At 48.8% G+C, this 16,117-nt stretch overlaps 1 protein-coding gene across 3 annotated transcripts in view; it reads right to left on the bottom strand.

Annotated features, from left to right (window-relative positions):
* Positions 1-16,117, bottom strand: part of LOC121299632 (laminin subunit beta-3-like) — a 19,924-nt gene continuing 3,807 nt past the window's right edge. For 2 of the 3 annotated variants that reach the window (XM_041227483.1, XM_041227485.1), the window contains 20 exons: positions 10,131-10,245; positions 9,817-9,890; positions 9,203-9,394; positions 8,832-8,895; positions 8,373-8,557; positions 7,607-7,727; positions 6,807-6,995; positions 6,204-6,353; positions 5,727-5,923; positions 5,171-5,276; positions 4,431-4,803; positions 3,939-4,099; positions 3,629-3,840; positions 2,856-3,059; positions 2,344-2,488; positions 2,005-2,212; positions 1,485-1,626; positions 1,197-1,373; positions 777-933; positions 1-603 (listed from right to left, as the gene is read on the bottom strand). In XM_041227483.1, the coding sequence (XP_041083417.1) occupies positions 467-603; positions 777-933; positions 1,197-1,373; positions 1,485-1,626; positions 2,005-2,212; positions 2,344-2,488; positions 2,856-3,059; positions 3,629-3,840; positions 3,939-4,099; positions 4,431-4,803; positions 5,171-5,276; positions 5,727-5,923; positions 6,204-6,353; positions 6,807-6,995; positions 7,607-7,727; positions 8,373-8,557; positions 8,832-8,895; positions 9,203-9,394; positions 9,817-9,890; positions 10,131-10,245 (3,309 nt within the window). In that variant the 3' untranslated portion in view covers positions 1-466. Of the gene's footprint in view, positions 604-776; positions 934-1,196; positions 1,374-1,484; positions 1,627-2,004; positions 2,213-2,343; positions 2,489-2,855; positions 3,060-3,628; positions 3,841-3,938; positions 4,100-4,430; positions 4,804-5,170; positions 5,277-5,726; positions 5,924-6,203; positions 6,354-6,806; positions 6,996-7,606; positions 7,728-8,372; positions 8,558-8,831; positions 8,896-9,202; positions 9,395-9,816; positions 9,891-10,130; positions 10,246-10,457; positions 10,619-16,117 lie in introns of those variants that run through there. The other variant, XM_041227484.1, reaches the window with a different exon arrangement.

Genomic DNA, 16,117 nt, shown 5'->3' with positions numbered 1-16,117 from the left:
CACTGTTAAACATTTCTTTATTGTTGGCGTTTACATTTTGAAGTGCTTGAAGGTATGAGTCACGGCATCTCTTATTCTCAACCCAGAACGATGCAGAGTAGTTAAATTGCTCTATAGCAGTAAGACATGGAAGAGGGACTCCTTGCTAATTAAAGCTGGTTTCGTGTTAACGAGCTGTCAGGCTTAGTCTTTTAATTGATCTTAATAAACGATCCAGTTTGCATGAGTTAAAAATCTTCACAGGGTGCCAATGTAAGTACAGGTAAAGAAAATCAATAAATACAAACATGAAGCAGAGTAGGGACTCACTCAGCTTTGATTTAGGAGTGGTAGTGTTTTTTTCCAGCACTTTTTAATTACATTTTTCAAAACCTCCAGTATTTGAATAGAGAGGCAGGTAAAGTCTTGTGGCGTTGCAGTCACAGAGAGATGGAGAGCGCTGTGTTTTCCGCTCCTCTCTGTTCTCTCACAGGCAGTTGCTGTGGAAGTGCACTGCTTTCTGGATGTGAGCCCGGATCTCTGCCACCTTCTCTTCCAGCCCATCCAGCTGCAAAACCTTCTGCTCCAGCTCCTCCGTGGCCCGCAGGAGCGAGCTCTCTTTACCTGCACAGGGGAGAGAGACCAGGTCAGACACAGCGCGGGTTACTGGCAGCGTCTCCACATGATTTTCAGATCGGTATTACAAATGAAAAAATGTTGTGCAAAGGAAGGGTTTGTTAGTTTCTTAATGTGGCATTGCATTCGTGTACACAGCCCTGTTGTTAGAGGTGACTGACCTGCAATCCTGCTCAGCATGTCTGCTGTGGCCTGCACCAGCCTCCCTGCCTGCTCCTGCAGCGTTGCCAGTCTCTCCTCCGGGACTCCGGCTCCCTCAGCCGAGTCTCCCAGCTTCTCCTTCAGCCGGGCGTACTGCTGCTCCAGAGCGGCCAGGTCCTGTGAGTCAAAGAGAGGGGAGTCAGGCCAGCGCCGGGGGCAGCTCCAGGGGAGTACTGGGGGAATCAGTACCACTTGGGTATTGTGCGTGTTCTATATCATTCTCTACCCCGTTTCTGTGTAGATCACTGTTTGCCTGTCGTTACTATGACTGTTACAGGAAAGAATGCTTCTGTAAAGACTCCTTGAGGGGGATTGAGGGGAAGAACCATTGCATTCCCACTGCCAAAGATAATCTGGTGAGCCCCCCTTCCCTTCCTTACCTGGCCGGCAGTGGTAGCCTCCGTGTCGGCCTGGGAAGCCACCCTGTCCGTCTGTCCCGCCAGCCTGGCGTTCTGGTCTAGGAGTTCCTTCAGGACTGCGATCTGGGGTTTGATCACTCCGAGCTGGGCACCCACTCCCTCCACGGAGCTCTCAGCTAGCGCCAGCTTTCCCTGGATCTGGGGCGAGCACATACAGGTCAGCTCTCCCAAGCCTGTTATACATCTTGCTCAGATTGGTGCACAGCTGTCTTGGTGTGCACAAAGCACGCGGCTTCGTTGAGACCCTACCTGTGGGATTTTGCTCTGGATGTCTTCCACAATGCGGCCGGTGTCCTTGACTTTAACCCCTGCCTCGCCGAGTAGTGTCTGGGCACTGCCCAGGTCATCCACCACGCCATCTACCTTCTCCTCTATTGCAGCTGCCTGGTCCCTGAAACACACGTCACGACATTACTGTCAAACCACTGCTGCAACAGTCCCGACGTCCTGCACTAGAAGGTGGTGAAGTTATTGAGTATCAAAGCTGTAGATAGGAACAGAGCTCCACTGACTCGCCCTGCACGTGGGCTGAGAACTGTGCTGATCTGTATTGACACTGTATTGATACTATATGGGCACTGTACTGATCTGTACTGGTCACACTCTGATAGTACTGTATTGATCTGTATTGGTTACAGTGTATTGATCTGTATTGGTTACAGTCTATTAATCTGTATTGGTTACATTGTATGGATCAGTATTGGTTACAGTGTATTGATCTGTATTGGTTACAGTGTATTGGTTTGTATTGATCGCACTGCGGTGGTACCTGGCTTCCTCTGCCTCCTGCAGCAGCTGCTTGGCGCTGTCGATCTCAGCCCTGGTTCTGTCCAGGACGTTGCTGATGTCCGGCAGCGTGGCCGCGATGGCTTTCATCTGGTCCACCTTGTCCTTGACCTCCCCCAGGCTGCCAGGCAGCTTCATGCTGAGGACCTGCTCGCTCACCTGCTGAATGACTGCGGGGTCTGTCTTCGGGTCTGGAGAGAGGAAACAAGCAGGTCTGTGAGAATCCTTGAAGATCGAACATACAGAGACCCAGATCACAGGAGCTGAAGCCTGTAGACTCCCAGCCGAGCTCTTCCGCCCCGTCCGCGTGCGTGTCACATACCCAAGAGGAAGTCCCGCACTCGGCTGATGAACGCTCGCGTCTCCTGCACCTCTCTCTCCACTTCTGTCCTGGCCTTGCTCAGCTGATTGGCCAGCAGGTCAGTGGTAATCCTCACCCCATTGGCTGCCTGTTCGGTGTCCTTAATCTGCACGAGAGAGGGGCGGGGCAGAATCAGCGTCAAACATTGTGAACCCTTCCACTGGATTCTATCTGAGTCACAATACAGTGCCAACGGTGCTTTCACTTCAAAACGACTTCTGCTTTTCAAGGGGATCGATGGGAGGAGGTTTAGAGGAGGAAGATGCATTGCCGTGTGATCCAATTCAAATCTGCTTTTCATGGATCACAGGACTTTACATAAAGGAAAACTGCACAGCTGACTTGAAACCTGAAAAACATATCTTCTAATACAATGCGGTATATTTCCTTTGAGGACCATGTGGTGCTAGTCTCAACAGAAGAGACAAGGTGTTGTGTGGAGTTTTTTAGCGTCTCTCAGCGGGGCGGGGTACCTGCTGTGCAGTCTGTCTGATCTGTGCGTTCAGCTCAGCCAGTCGAGACTTGGTTTTCTCTGCGTCTCCCCAGGCTTTGTTTCCCAGGGGCAGGGCTCCTCTGCAGTCTCCTGTGTCACCACACGGGGGCGCTCCGGGGCCGGGGCACAGGGCTCCGTCACACTGCCGGGGAGTGCAGGGGGTGGAGCGGGTGCTGCCACACACCTGGGAGGAAGGGTATAAACAGTCAGCTCATACCTTTTTATTGCAAAGACTAGAAACGTAAGAACTAAGAGATGTCAATAAGTTTGTCTACCATTAGTGCAATTATAGTCTGTGTTTTCTGATTTTGCACGTTTAAGATGACTTAGATATATTGTATTATGATTGTGTTGCATGCATGTTAAGTACTGTATGTATTTTAAGCATTACATGAACGACTTCTAGCAGCTTGCACCTTTAATATTTAATCTGGAAAGATCTGGACGTAGTACGATTACATGGAAACTGGAAATTGTATATATATATATATATATACACACACACACACACACACACACACACACACACACATTATTTACAGTCACTGCCTGGGTAGTATCAACAGAAATGATTAATCGTAAACCAATCTAACGAGATATATATATATATATATATATATATAATATATATATATATATATATATATATATATACAGTGTAACCAATACAGATCAATACAGTACTACCACAGTGTAACACAATTACATGGCATCAATGTTATTACTGGATTTATACGTGTGTCTGCGTCTCACCTTGCCAGCGGTGGGGGTCAGGTTTGGCTGGGTGCCCAGCTGGATGTCCAGTCTCTCCAGGGCCAGTCTGTTGTCCTCCTGGACGCGCCCCTCCAAGCTCTCCGCCTCCTCCCGGGTCTTCGCAGCCTGGTCTGTCAGCCTCTGTGAGCCAGCAGCGTTCTTCACTGCCTCTCCGGACTGCTGGAACGCCGTGCGGATAGTGCTGTACGCTCCTGAGGAGAGAGGGAGGGGTGCCGGTGAGGTTTGCGCGGGACAGGATTTTGAGCTGGGCTGTTTACAGCGCCCCCTGGTGGCTCCGTCTCATTCTTACCGTCGGGGTTCGTGATGGCGACGTTCTCGAGCTGGGTCTTCTTGGTGCTGTACTGGTTGGAGAGGCGCTCCAGAATGGAGACCAGGTCCGCGATCTCTCCGTTCAGAGCTGGGCTCCTGTCCAGCAGTGCCTGGTTCGGGTCAATGGCTCGGACTGCCTGCCTGGAGAGGGACGAGAGAGGGACGGGAGCGTTAGCAAGCACAGAGTGGGGGGAGTCGATCACACTGCTGAGTGGGATACTCCACTGAGCTGCTGAGGCAAATCTACTGGACACTGAGAGCAGCCAGTAGTCTGGAGTTTGTGTTGGAGTTTCTATTAGTATTTGATATCACAGTATGGTATCCAGGAAGATATTTTAACACTGCTTCTTAATCTATGCACTAAAAACACCCCAGGAGCATCTGTATTAGAAGCCCATTGCCAGCTCACTGCCCCAGCTCCACTGCCAGCCAGACTGAGGGGAGCTGGGGGTCCGTGCCAGTCTGTACCCACCTCATGCTCTGTAGCCGGGCGCTGGCATCTCTCACTGCACTCTCGCTGGCGAGGGGGCTCTCCAGGACCCTCCGGATCTGCCCCAGGGTGGTCTCCATGTCCACGATGTCAGGCCCCCGGTTCTCCGCTCCGAAGCCCCCCAGCACTGCGGCGGCCTGCGAGGAGAGGGTGGACTGCAGGCTGGAGGTTCTCTGCAGCTCTGAGTCCAAGCTCTGGAAGCAGGGGTGGCACTGCTTGCAGGCGGGGTACTCGTTGCAGTGCCCGCGCTGGCACCGGTCACAGCGGCGCCCCGTCACCCCAATCCGGCAGATGCACTCCCCCGTGGTCTTATCGCAACCCCTACTCGTCGTCCCAGTGACGTCACAGTCACAGGCTGGGGTCCGAGGAGAGAGAAACAAACGTGAGAGCAGGGACCGGAAAACACCCCGCTATCAAAAGACACCCGCAACTTCTAACACGCTCAATAGTGCTAAACTGAGAAATACTAAAATTCAAAGCAAATGGAAAATACGAAGACGTTGCATAGCGTGACTGTTATAAATGCATTATGCCTTGTTAGTAACAGCAAGCACTGCTTGTGTTTTGTTTTCAAATTCATTTTAAAGTTTAACTAAGCAGGGCACGTCCAGGTGCAATGGTATCTAAAGATGCAGACGCAACTCCCCTGAGAAACAGATTGAAGTCTCAAGAGAACTTTCCTAGTTAAATAAAGGTTACGTAAAATACTTAAGTGCACGTACGTGTGCAGCGAGTGCGGAGGTCTCCGTAAGTGTTGTCTGGACACTCGGACGGTCTGGAGCAGGTCCGGCCCCCGAAGCCAGGCCGGCACTGGCACTGACCGCTCTGCTACTCAACAGCAAAGACAACAACACACACAGTCAGCTTGGTCTGCAAAGCGCTTTGGAGACGCTGTCACCACACTACAGATAGGACGTACAGCGCAAACGCAAACCGCAGCGCTAGAGAGCAGCACGGGTACAGGATAATGAAGAAGTCAGCGCCAGTCAGATACACACACGGTTTTAAAGCAATTCAGTACTTCAACCACTAGAGGTCTCCAGAGTCCAGCTTTCAGGCTTTCCATTATAAAATGTTCGCTACAGAAGTTTTACAGATTTTCTTGCATATCCGTTTGCCATGTTTATTAATATGCTTTACCATACCTCGATATTCTGCACAGTGCTTACCTAGGCTTTGCAATGCGTTCCATGTGCTTCATTACACGTTGCTATGCTTTCACTATGGTAAGCTTTTCTAAGGGGCATTCCTAACAGGATTGATTTCCCTGGCTGGTACCTGGTCGCAGTTCTGATTGTAGGAGTTCCGGGGGTCACAGTTGCACGACTCGCACCCGCTGCCGCTCTGGAAGTTCCAGTGATCGGGGGCGCACCTGTCACACTGCTGACCGATGACGCTGGGCAGACAGAAACACCGACCGGTCTGCGGGTCACAGGCACGATCCCCACGAGAGCCAATCGGGCTGCAGGGACATTCTGGAAGAGAAGAAAACACCAATCACATCGAAACCTGGCAACGCACATCAAACACACTGCAGGTAAGCCAGACCCCAGAGAACCGCTGAATTACAAAGACCTGAAGCAAGAAGGGTCGTGTGATTGACTTTCCTACAGTTATGTTTGTTACAGCTTTAATGTCTGATGGAGCTGTTTGTGGAATACATTGCTAAGGTCTATTAAAGCTTTGGTAAAAACTAATAGAGTCAAACAGTGTCCCGGCTGAAGAGGATGAAGATGCTGATGAAGGTGAACTCACCCCTGCAACCCTGGGGGTCCGCAGCGCTCAGTCCGTAGAACCCAGCCTTGCAGCGGTCGCAGCGTGGACCCTCCACGTGGGCCTTGCAGATACAGCTCCCCCCCGACTGCTCGCAGAGACCCTCCGACCCCTCGGAGCTGCATTCGCACCCTGAACACGGGAGACAAAACCGTCAGGGCTCCTGCAAAGCACGGCTCCTCTCCCTGCCTGCCACGGGGCGTGGAGGACAAGAGGCCAGCTGCAACGTGTTACACGAGAGAGGAAGGTGGACCCGACACCACACACCAAGCCAGAGTGCGTACCACTTTCATTCTAAAGAGGTTTTACCTTAGCGAACAGTGCCACCCGGTGGCTCAATGTAAAAGCAGTCAGAATTGAATGGGATTTTTTGCACAATGCAATATATTAAACAAGGAGCTTCAGCTGATACAAACTCTGCCTTGCAAATACAACAGCTACTGTGATATCAAAAATAACCATAATAATGGATAACAGATGGGATTTGTTGCATCAGGCATGTGCCAGTGGGTGTATGTTTTAATGGCATTGGGCTGCTTTTCAGGGTTTTCATGTATCACGGTAGTTTTGCAGGGCTGTACTCACTGAGGCAGGCGTCTGGCTGGCTGATGTCTCTCAGTGGGTTGCGGTAGTAGTGTGGTCTGCACCGCTCGCAGTGCTGGCCGGTGGTCTGGTGCTTGCAGTCGTCACACACCCCTCCGCTCACCCCCCCGCTCGCCTGGAACACAGCCGGGTCGAAGTGGCAGCGATCGGAGTGGTTGTTACAGTCACACTCTGCAGAGGAGCAAGGGAATGAACAGCAGTGTTACCCACACAGGACAGCATGGGGGTGGGTCACTGATCACTGACACTTTTAAAAGGATCCATTCGATCACACTGCTGGTGAATTAAAGCCATTGTGTTGTTGTGCAATCCAGCTCTCTCTTTGTAGATTAGCAGCAGTGTGGCGGTGTGTGTTGTCCGCTGAGGCACATCTGTTACACACAAGCTCAGCTGAATGTATGGTTATAGTGGAATAATTGCATGCAAAAAAGGAAAATCTGACCATTTTTCACATGTCCCCTACCAAGGACTGAAATCCAATTCCATTCTATTCCACCAGGTGGTGCTCTAACGTTTGTTTCCTGCAGTAGCGGTCACTAATCCACAGGTCACACTGTCTCTGACTCCTGACTAGTTTAGCCTGTCCCTTGTAATAGTTCACCCCAGTAAAGGTGCATGGTACCGTTTTCCAATGGCTACACTGTGCATTTACCCCAGTTTGCATTGTTTTTTTGTATATGCTTCACCATACCTCTGTGGGCTTTACAATGCTGCGCTGTGCTTTATTCCAGTGCCCTGTGCTGTGATTGTGGGATTGAAGCATGCAGAGTGGCTGTACTCACTCTTGCACTGGTATGAGTTGCTCTCCTCCGCGGGCCTCCAGGGCTGGTCGTTGTACAGCTCAGCACAGCGCTCGCAGTTCTGTCCGGCCGTGTTGTGCTGGCAGGCACATCTACTGAACACCTGGAGGGGCGAGACAGGGGGAGGAAGGGGGCAGCGTTAGGGGAAGCACAGTCCTAGAAACCACTTCTCAGGTTAGGTCACTTTCCTTTAGAAACCATGGCAGATCGATGCTTAGAAACAGCAATCTATATTACTGTATCCATGTCTATGTAAAAATTAATTGCTTTGCAATATTCTTAACATTATAGCATAAGGTAGCTGGGACATGATTCGCCACTATGATAGCCCAGTCATATGTTTGCTATGGAGTATGCAGTTTGCCCTCAGTGAAAAACACTGGCTGTAGCCTTATAAATGCATCCAGTGTATTTGTGCACGGTATATTTGCAGCTTTCCTACGCTGTTCCCATGGTTACACTATGCATTGACCACAGTTTACCTCAGTTGTTTCTTTGCTGTACCGAACCTCTGTGGTCTTTACAGTACTTGCCAGTGCTTTCCCTTGCTTGGTAATAAAGGTTATTCTGCTATCATATTCAATATTACACTGAAATATATTTCCCTGCTGTCCTAACTGCGTTATTTAATGAAGCCGTGCATTCCCTAAGGTATTTTATTCCAGCCTCTTCAAACCTGCTGGTCAGTTCTCTGCAAGGCTAGCATGCTTCTGCTGCTTCCAGAGCTGTGTGCAGGGTGGCTAGTTACCTCTGGGCGGTCAAGGTCATTGGCACTGGGGATGCAACGGTTGGCGTGCCCGTTGCAGAAGCAGCTGCCCTGAACTTGGATCTCCTTCAGGGCGTAGAAGGCGTCGGGGGCACGGGAACTGCCACGGCGAGGGAGGTGTGGCAGCTTGGTGAACTGCACACGCAGGTTAGTGAAGTCAGCGCCATCTGAGACACAGAGAGAGAGGGGGAGGGACCAGGGTCAGGGACAGTTAAATTGACTAACACTGACTTCAACTGAAGTCATTTGTTGTCACTGTGAGACACTCATTTTAACAGAACACTTAGCAATGTTGATCAATGGCGTGTTGGGATTGATCAATAGGGAATTGATTTTAAAAAGGAAGTGGGACTCTGGGAGAGACAGGGGGGCTCCCCGGCAGCTGGATCTAGGCCTGTGGGAGGCGTGTCTGAATCTGAAGAGAAGAGCAAGGATACTCACGGTTGATCTTGTAGCACTCAGGGACATCGACACTGGAAAGAGGCTCTAAGAGGTTGAATTGCACCTGTAGAGGAGAGACAGCAGTTCTGTCAGTCACAGGCAGGGGGGGTGCTTTCTATATAACAGCAGGCGGAATGTGTATGAGATTTGAAATGCTATGCACCTATTTCATCATATTCTCTATTGCAACTTTTTTAAAATACACGTGCTTGAACAGATATTAGTTATTTGTTAAAAACCTCAGATGGGATGCTGCAAACATTTTGGGGAGCTCAATGAGTCAGTGAGAGTTATAGGGTACAGCACTGCCGCTGCCCTAGTGCCATCCCTAAGGATTGCCAGGGCGGGGGGAAGGTGACTGGGGGGGTTACCCTCTGGTCCAGGTAGAGTCGGCTGTCCGTGGGGGGCAGGGTCTGACAGTAGGAGTCCTGCAGGCTGTGGGGCGCGGAGGTGCTGATGTGAGGGAACGAGGCCTGGCAATCCGAGGCCATGTATTGCAACGGCTTCCAGGTCTTTCCGAAATCCGTGGAGCGCTCGATCACCATTGCCTCGGCACGGGGGCCCTGCAACACACAGAGGAGTGAGGCCAAACTGAAAACCGACATTCCCTTTAAGATTACAGCAGTGACGTCAGCAGATCATTCAATACCTGTTTCTTTAGACACCTTTTTCTACTCATTCAGCTTCCACTAATTTGGGCTCAAATGAAGAGTTCCAAACAGAGCGATCAGAGTGGGCTGTATCAGACTGTCATATTATTTCTATGACTAGTCAGTAATGCAATACCTAAGAAATGGGGCAGCCTGTCCCTGACTCTCTGCTCAGTTAGGAATAAAACAGAATCATCTACAGACAGCCTCAAACTATGTACCGCTAATAACTTCAATACTGTATATTTAGAGAAGTGTAGCTGACCAGCCCTCGCCTAAGCCCCATACCAAGAACTCTGCACTGCCCGGTGCTGCTCCTGGCCCTGGCACTTTACCTTGAAGTCTAGGATCAGATCACTCAGCTGGAACTTCCCGTCAAGGTCCACCTGCACGATGACATCTTCCACACCTAGGGGAGAAATACCACACGAGATTGGATTACACTATTAGAGAAGGACGTTCGCAGAAACTGACAAGACCAGAAAATAAGAACAATTCAAAACACAGCCGAAAGACTTTGAACTCTGAGACGAGGAGAGGCTCCAATCACTCCCCCATTCAAAGTGTTATTTTTACAGCGTGCATTGCGCCACCTGGTGGAAGGAGATTGTAACTGCGTATCGTCAGTTCTGCGCCTTTCCCTTCTCACCTTTCTGCGACTGCCACCACCTGAGGGGTCCTGCCTGAGAGATGGCGTTCTCGATCCGGTGGGAATTCCGGCTGGAATCTGTTCTGGAATCACACGGGCAGCACTTCATCTGCCACTGCGAGAGAGACGAGAGAAAAATATTTTCACATTGATTTGCAAAGCGTGGCTTTACTGTAACTCTCCGCAGGGACTTTGTCACACCGAGCCTGGTGTCCTTTTGGAATGTGCCAACGTCCCGCTGTTTGCATTATCTGCGTGTCTGGAGTTTGTTCCCTTTACATAACAACCAAGCCACACGAACATGTTCTTTACACACATACTACCAACATTGTGAGGCTGTGCTGATCGAACAAGTCGTTTACAAGTTAAGAGAGTCGCCAGCTTTCATTGAAATAAAAGAATCAAACATCCGCGCAAAAAGCACAAAGTCACGCGCAGTCGTCTTTCAAACAGGCTTCAGGGTTTGGACAGGCTAGGTTACGCAGAGCTCCAAACTAGCTTATAGATCTGGACACTGGAGGACTCGATTATATCACAAGGCTGTTACACCATCATAAGAAGGAATGAGGTAACAGTTTATCCTAACTTGCATATTATTTGAAGGGTTTAGGTTAGTTCAGTGTGCTGTCACTGAGTTCAAGGAGTCGTCAGTGAGAACGGGAAAGCACAGAAAAAGAGCCGCATCATTTCCCGTGCCCTACACAGCGTCACAAGATTGTACGTTTTTTCAGTAACAAGGGGGGGCTGTAATCATGACAAGCAGAACTCTGACTCACTTCACAGTTTGCTAGTCATCCGGTTAGCAGAGAAATGATGCAGTGTAGGCAAAGTGCATCAGAGCAGGGGAAAGGTCTGCTAGCAGCTTGCTTTGGCAGAATCGACGGCTATTTCAACATTCGCACCAGCGTGGCACTGCCTCAAATGCTGCTAAATTTACCATGCGTCTAAATACATGTGGAAAACAATGAATAAAGAGAAGTGTCATGGGATAAGGAACTGATTACAAAAAAATGTAACATTATGAAAGCGCATATAAAGAATGGATTTTAATGCAAAGGATCATTCTGCTTCATTATTAATGCCTGACAGACACCTAGACTGAAGTGCTGTATTCGTGTTGGGGTATTTTACTGTGCTGTTCTGCAGGTATGAGCACGGTGTCAAATTTGCTGCACATGCCCAGTACTGTCCTCTCCAAGATTCCAATCAGGTCTTCAGAGCGAGTCATTTCAGAGTGACCTGCAATGTGCGACATGCCCAGCAGGTGGAGCCGGTGTATATAGAAGCAGCTTGTGTGCCTCACTATTTATTCAATTTGACCACAGATTTTTCTGCTGGGCTCCTGGAAAATGCTCCCATGGCACGTGAGTTATCACCTGGCTTCTCCAAGAAGCAAAACTGAGCGTTTACTGTACAAACAACTGCAAGCAATTCACAGCCATGTCTTTGTACTGTCTGCCCTAGCATGTGTCACACAGCAGGGGCGTCAGCAGAAATCCGTAACTTCAAACACTCAACTGCAATGCAAAAAAACATGTTTTTAGAAATTTCGTTGGTCAGTTTCTAACTTGATCACTATCTGTGTGCTATAGGTTTTGCTATAGGGAATCCTATCCTGCCAGGTTCCAAAGCACAAAAGAATATGGTTTAAACCCTGTGCGTTAGCGGCAGCAGGTTTCCTAAGCATTGCGTACACGGTGAAAGACTTCACTAAACACAGAGTCTGATTCCTACACAATCACAGCATACAAACAACGGCATGTCACACAGAGCTGCGAGCGCCCGCCCCTCTCCCACACGCCGGCCAATCACAGATATCTAGGTGAGAGGCTACCAGTGGGAGGGCCAAAGGTCAGAAGGAACTCCCAGTGTGATCTGCAATGTGGCTGGATTGCAGTGGCATTTACACGAGTGCCTGACTGACCAGGAGGATTGCAGTCAAGAAGAAGCCTTGCTGCTAATCCCCTTTGGAAGCTGGGGTTACAAGCATATATTCCATATGCAATATATTCATTATTCTACATTGCATATGTAAATATATACATGTATCACATATGCAGTATAATGTGGACTAGATATATTTCAGCCTGTCTCGCATAGCCCCCTATACTAGATCTATATTATATCTCCTTTGCATAATGTTTTTTTTTAAATATAAAAATCAGCTGAAATGTTTCTCTATGCTTCTTACTAAAACATTGCTGAGTTCCACAAGCTTAGTGTAGTGTTACCTCTTATCAGTTGTGACTATGGAACAGTTTTCAGTGTCTAGACCATATCCTGCTTCCATAACGATCTGGCTTATTTTTTATTTATGCAATGCTTTGCTAAGCCTGATGGTTGAAATGTGGTTCGGCCACCAGCAGCTCTCAGCTGCTGGGGCTGCACTTGATAATTACCATTAATTGTAGCAAGGTGACTCATAGCAGAGCAGGTGAAGGGTTACTAAGGGAAAGGTTACATGGTACAATATACAGGGATCTGAAGGAGGGGCAGGGCTGAGGCAGCTATTGTCAGTTCAGTGCTTCAATCCCACCCTTCCCCCTCCACTCTCACACTCTGAACCAGAGACCAGGCAGCAAAATGAGTTCATTGTATAGGGGGATGCAAACCTTTTGACCATAGCTGAATGCTGTAGGCAAGACTGGAAATGCTGCTGTGTGGTTGAAACGTTTTCATGACGGTATAATACTGCATGGCATTATGAAATACAAGGCCACTATGCTGAAGATGCTACTGAGCCCAGCTAACAATCTACTACATGCTGCTTTCCACAGCGCCACACTCCCACCTGTGCTGTATAAAACCCCATATCGGAAGCTGCCAGCGAGGCTTCATTTAACCCAGTGGGGTGGCAACTTGGCTCCCATTCCTAGCGATTAGGCCAGCGGCTCGAGGCCAGTATGCTAATTGTGGATCAGAGCAAGGCTGCAGAGAGAATGCATGCTTTCCTGTCCTTGTAGAGGAGCTGTGAAGGACAGAACGCACACCCACACAGTCACAGCTATTAATACCAGATGAGATCTGCAGGGAGACTTTTAAATACAGGTCACTAAAACCAGTGCACAGGGTTTGCATGGGATCCGTTTGTTACTGATTCCTCCAGCAGGTCGTGCTGGCTGGTGTTAATCTGCCTTGCTGGCGAATGAGCTGCTGTTCTTAGAAGAGCTTGCTTATAGGATTGAACCAATAATGGGATTTCGCAATGTGTTTCCTATCGAGACCCGTTTAATCCAGGAGGGTTCTTTCTCGACAATTGACTTAATTACAGGGCCGCTGTGCTAAAAAAAAGACGTGCTTTTCCTGTGTGCCTATATTATGCATTTACTGAGCTTCCTCTAAGCTTTGCAGCTCTTTGCAATGCCCCTGAAGGAGGTGACCAGTAACTCAGGCCCACCCCTCGTCAACACAGATTAAGAAAGCGCCAGGACACAGTTCTGCTTCTGTTACAACCAGAACATCTGAAACTAGGACAGCACCAACAAACAGAGCCTTTCAGCTTCCTTTCAAAGTGACCTTTGAGACACATGGCAAAAATTCCCGGGGTTGGCCAGGTTTGTAAAAAGCACTGAAGCGTTCTTTTGATTTGGGTGGCGAGCTGTGGGCAGCCGAAGCCTGTAGCGCCAGGCAGAGCAAACGAGGTATAGCTGTGGTAAACCAGTACGTTTTGCTGACACAGCCAGTCTGGCCTCCGATGGGTGTCTCTGCCAGGACCCTTTGGCACGTCGGGGCCGAGTGCACACCCAGCTGCTTGGGGGGGGCAGGCCTGCTTCACTCAGCACTTTAGGGGGAGTGTTGAAATGGCAAATATTGCAATAGCGCTGGATCTCAATGGCACTCTATTCCAAGGACAAACAAAAAGCATATTTGATGAAGGAAAATGGCAGCCTTCCATCCTAGGTCTGTTAACAATCGATCTCTCTCTGTCTCTGTCTTTCTAGAAGTCTGTTTGTTTGCCTCTGTCGTTGCCCCCGTCTCAAGTATTGTTAAAAGGCGTGCCATTCTGAAATGAGAAACTCGAAGACTGGGCAGGCAGTTTGCAGCCAGGCTGGTTATCGGAACAACGAAACAGAACCACTCATCTCAGACACACATATTTACAGCCTTTTGACTGAAGTCGTTTGCCTGGCTGTTGAACCTGGAGGGTGTCTTTGCTTTTGTTTCCCTGCAGGCCAGTCAAAGGGCTCCCTGGCGTATTACTGCAAGACACAGCTCTGAGTTTCCTTTTCTGTAATCAGGGCATCGCTGGCATTTTCTGTCTGCCAACAACTCCTGGCCCAAATGAGACTGGAGGAAGCAGTGTCTGCTTGTCAGGCAGAGGCTATCCAGCCAGTTACAGAGAGCAAGCGTTACCCAGCCAGTTACAGAGAGCAAGCGTTACCCAGCCAGTTACAGAGAGCAAGCGTTACCCAGCCAGTTACAGAGAGCAAGCGTTACCCAGCCAGACAGAGAGCAAGCGTTACCCAGCCAGTGAGAGCAAGCGTTACCCAGCCAGTGAGAGCAAGCGTTACCCAGCCAGTCAGAGCAAGCGTTACCCAGCCAGTTACAGAGAGCAAGCGTTACCCAGCCAGTTACAGAGGGCAAGCGTTACCCAGCCAGTTACAGAGAGCAAGCGTTACCCAGCCAGTTACAGAGAGCAAGCGTTACCCAGCCAGTTACCCAGCCAGACCCAGCCAGTTACAGAGAGCAAGCGTTACCCAGCCAGTTACAGAGAGCAAGCGTTACCCAGCCAGTTACAGAGAGCTCCTCTCAATCTGAAAGCCTTCTCTCTTATTAGCACCAGTAACACTCCCTCTTTCATTCTGTTGAAGGTCTTTGCTTGTGTTTTATTCTTCAGCTTAAATTCTCAGCTCAATAAAAAAAAAAAAACCCTTTAAGCAGAGAATATCTTTATAAGTAAAGGATTATTATTAACACAAATAATTTAGATTTTGACGTAAAGGGAAAATGTTGTGCCGTTTTTAAAAAGCATAGATTATGAAAACTCAAAATCAGTATCTGTTATTAGCAAGATTTATTTAAACACCAATAAAAAAGTATAAAACTAAAACAATATTATATTGGGTGTAGATTTCCTTTTTCAAACAAAATTGTGCAAAAGACGATTTTGTGTAAAATCTAGATCAAAAAGATATCTTAAATTGCTGCTCTGAGAGTCCGATGAAGGGCATGCATTAGATAGCTGCCTGGCACGAACACTGTTCTAAATATACAGGCCAAGAAATGTATAAAGCAATACTGTCAAGGGAAAAAGGTTCTGTCTGCATGCCTGTATGTGCCCTCCTGCTTGGCGTGGGTTAATATATCAGACCTGAGATGCAGTAGCAAACGCCTGCCTAGTCTACTAGATAGAACTGAAATTCTGGATTTTGGGGTGACAGACAGGCCTCCGGATCAGTGTCTCTCGAGAGGTCTGATAAACGGCAGCTGTGTCATGTGTCTCTGAGTGTGTCTGTGCTGGACACGTGTCCCCTCCGCTCTCTTCCAGGGGTTAGCGTCCACACTTTCATAAGTGTACCGGGACGTGTAAATAGGGCAAATTGTAACTCAGGTGCCCCGGGTTCGAACCTCACTTGTGTACTTTATTTATCTTTCTGTTCCCGGGATGAGAGCCGCAGACTTTCTTATCTCGTCCAAGACCTTAGCTGCGGCCAACAGAAAAGAAAACCAAACTATTCTGTGCAATCCATCTCCGGACACAAGGGAGCTCATGCATATTTCAGCAAGTCTTCTTTTTAACAATACTATAGAAAAGTATTCTTAACGGCACCTTAAAAGGAATGAAATTAAGAGGAGTGCTTGTGGCAGTGTACATAGATTCTGTTTCTTCAAAGCAAAACCACAAGCAGTGCCTAGTCCTGCAGTAACAGCCCGCAAGCCACAGCCATGCCTGGGAACCAGCACCCCTTGTCAGATCTGCTGGGTCTTGTTAACAAACACCCCTCGTCAGATCTGCTGGGTCTTGTTTGCCTGAGGAGGGAGAGAGG

The sequence above is a fragment of the Polyodon spathula genome, chromosome 25 (genome assembly GCF_017654505.1).
Source record: "Polyodon spathula isolate WHYD16114869_AA chromosome 25, ASM1765450v1, whole genome shotgun sequence".
NCBI classification, from domain to species: domain Eukaryota; kingdom Metazoa; phylum Chordata; class Actinopteri; order Acipenseriformes; family Polyodontidae; genus Polyodon; species Polyodon spathula.
This window is presented reverse-complemented; position numbering and strand designations above follow the sequence as displayed.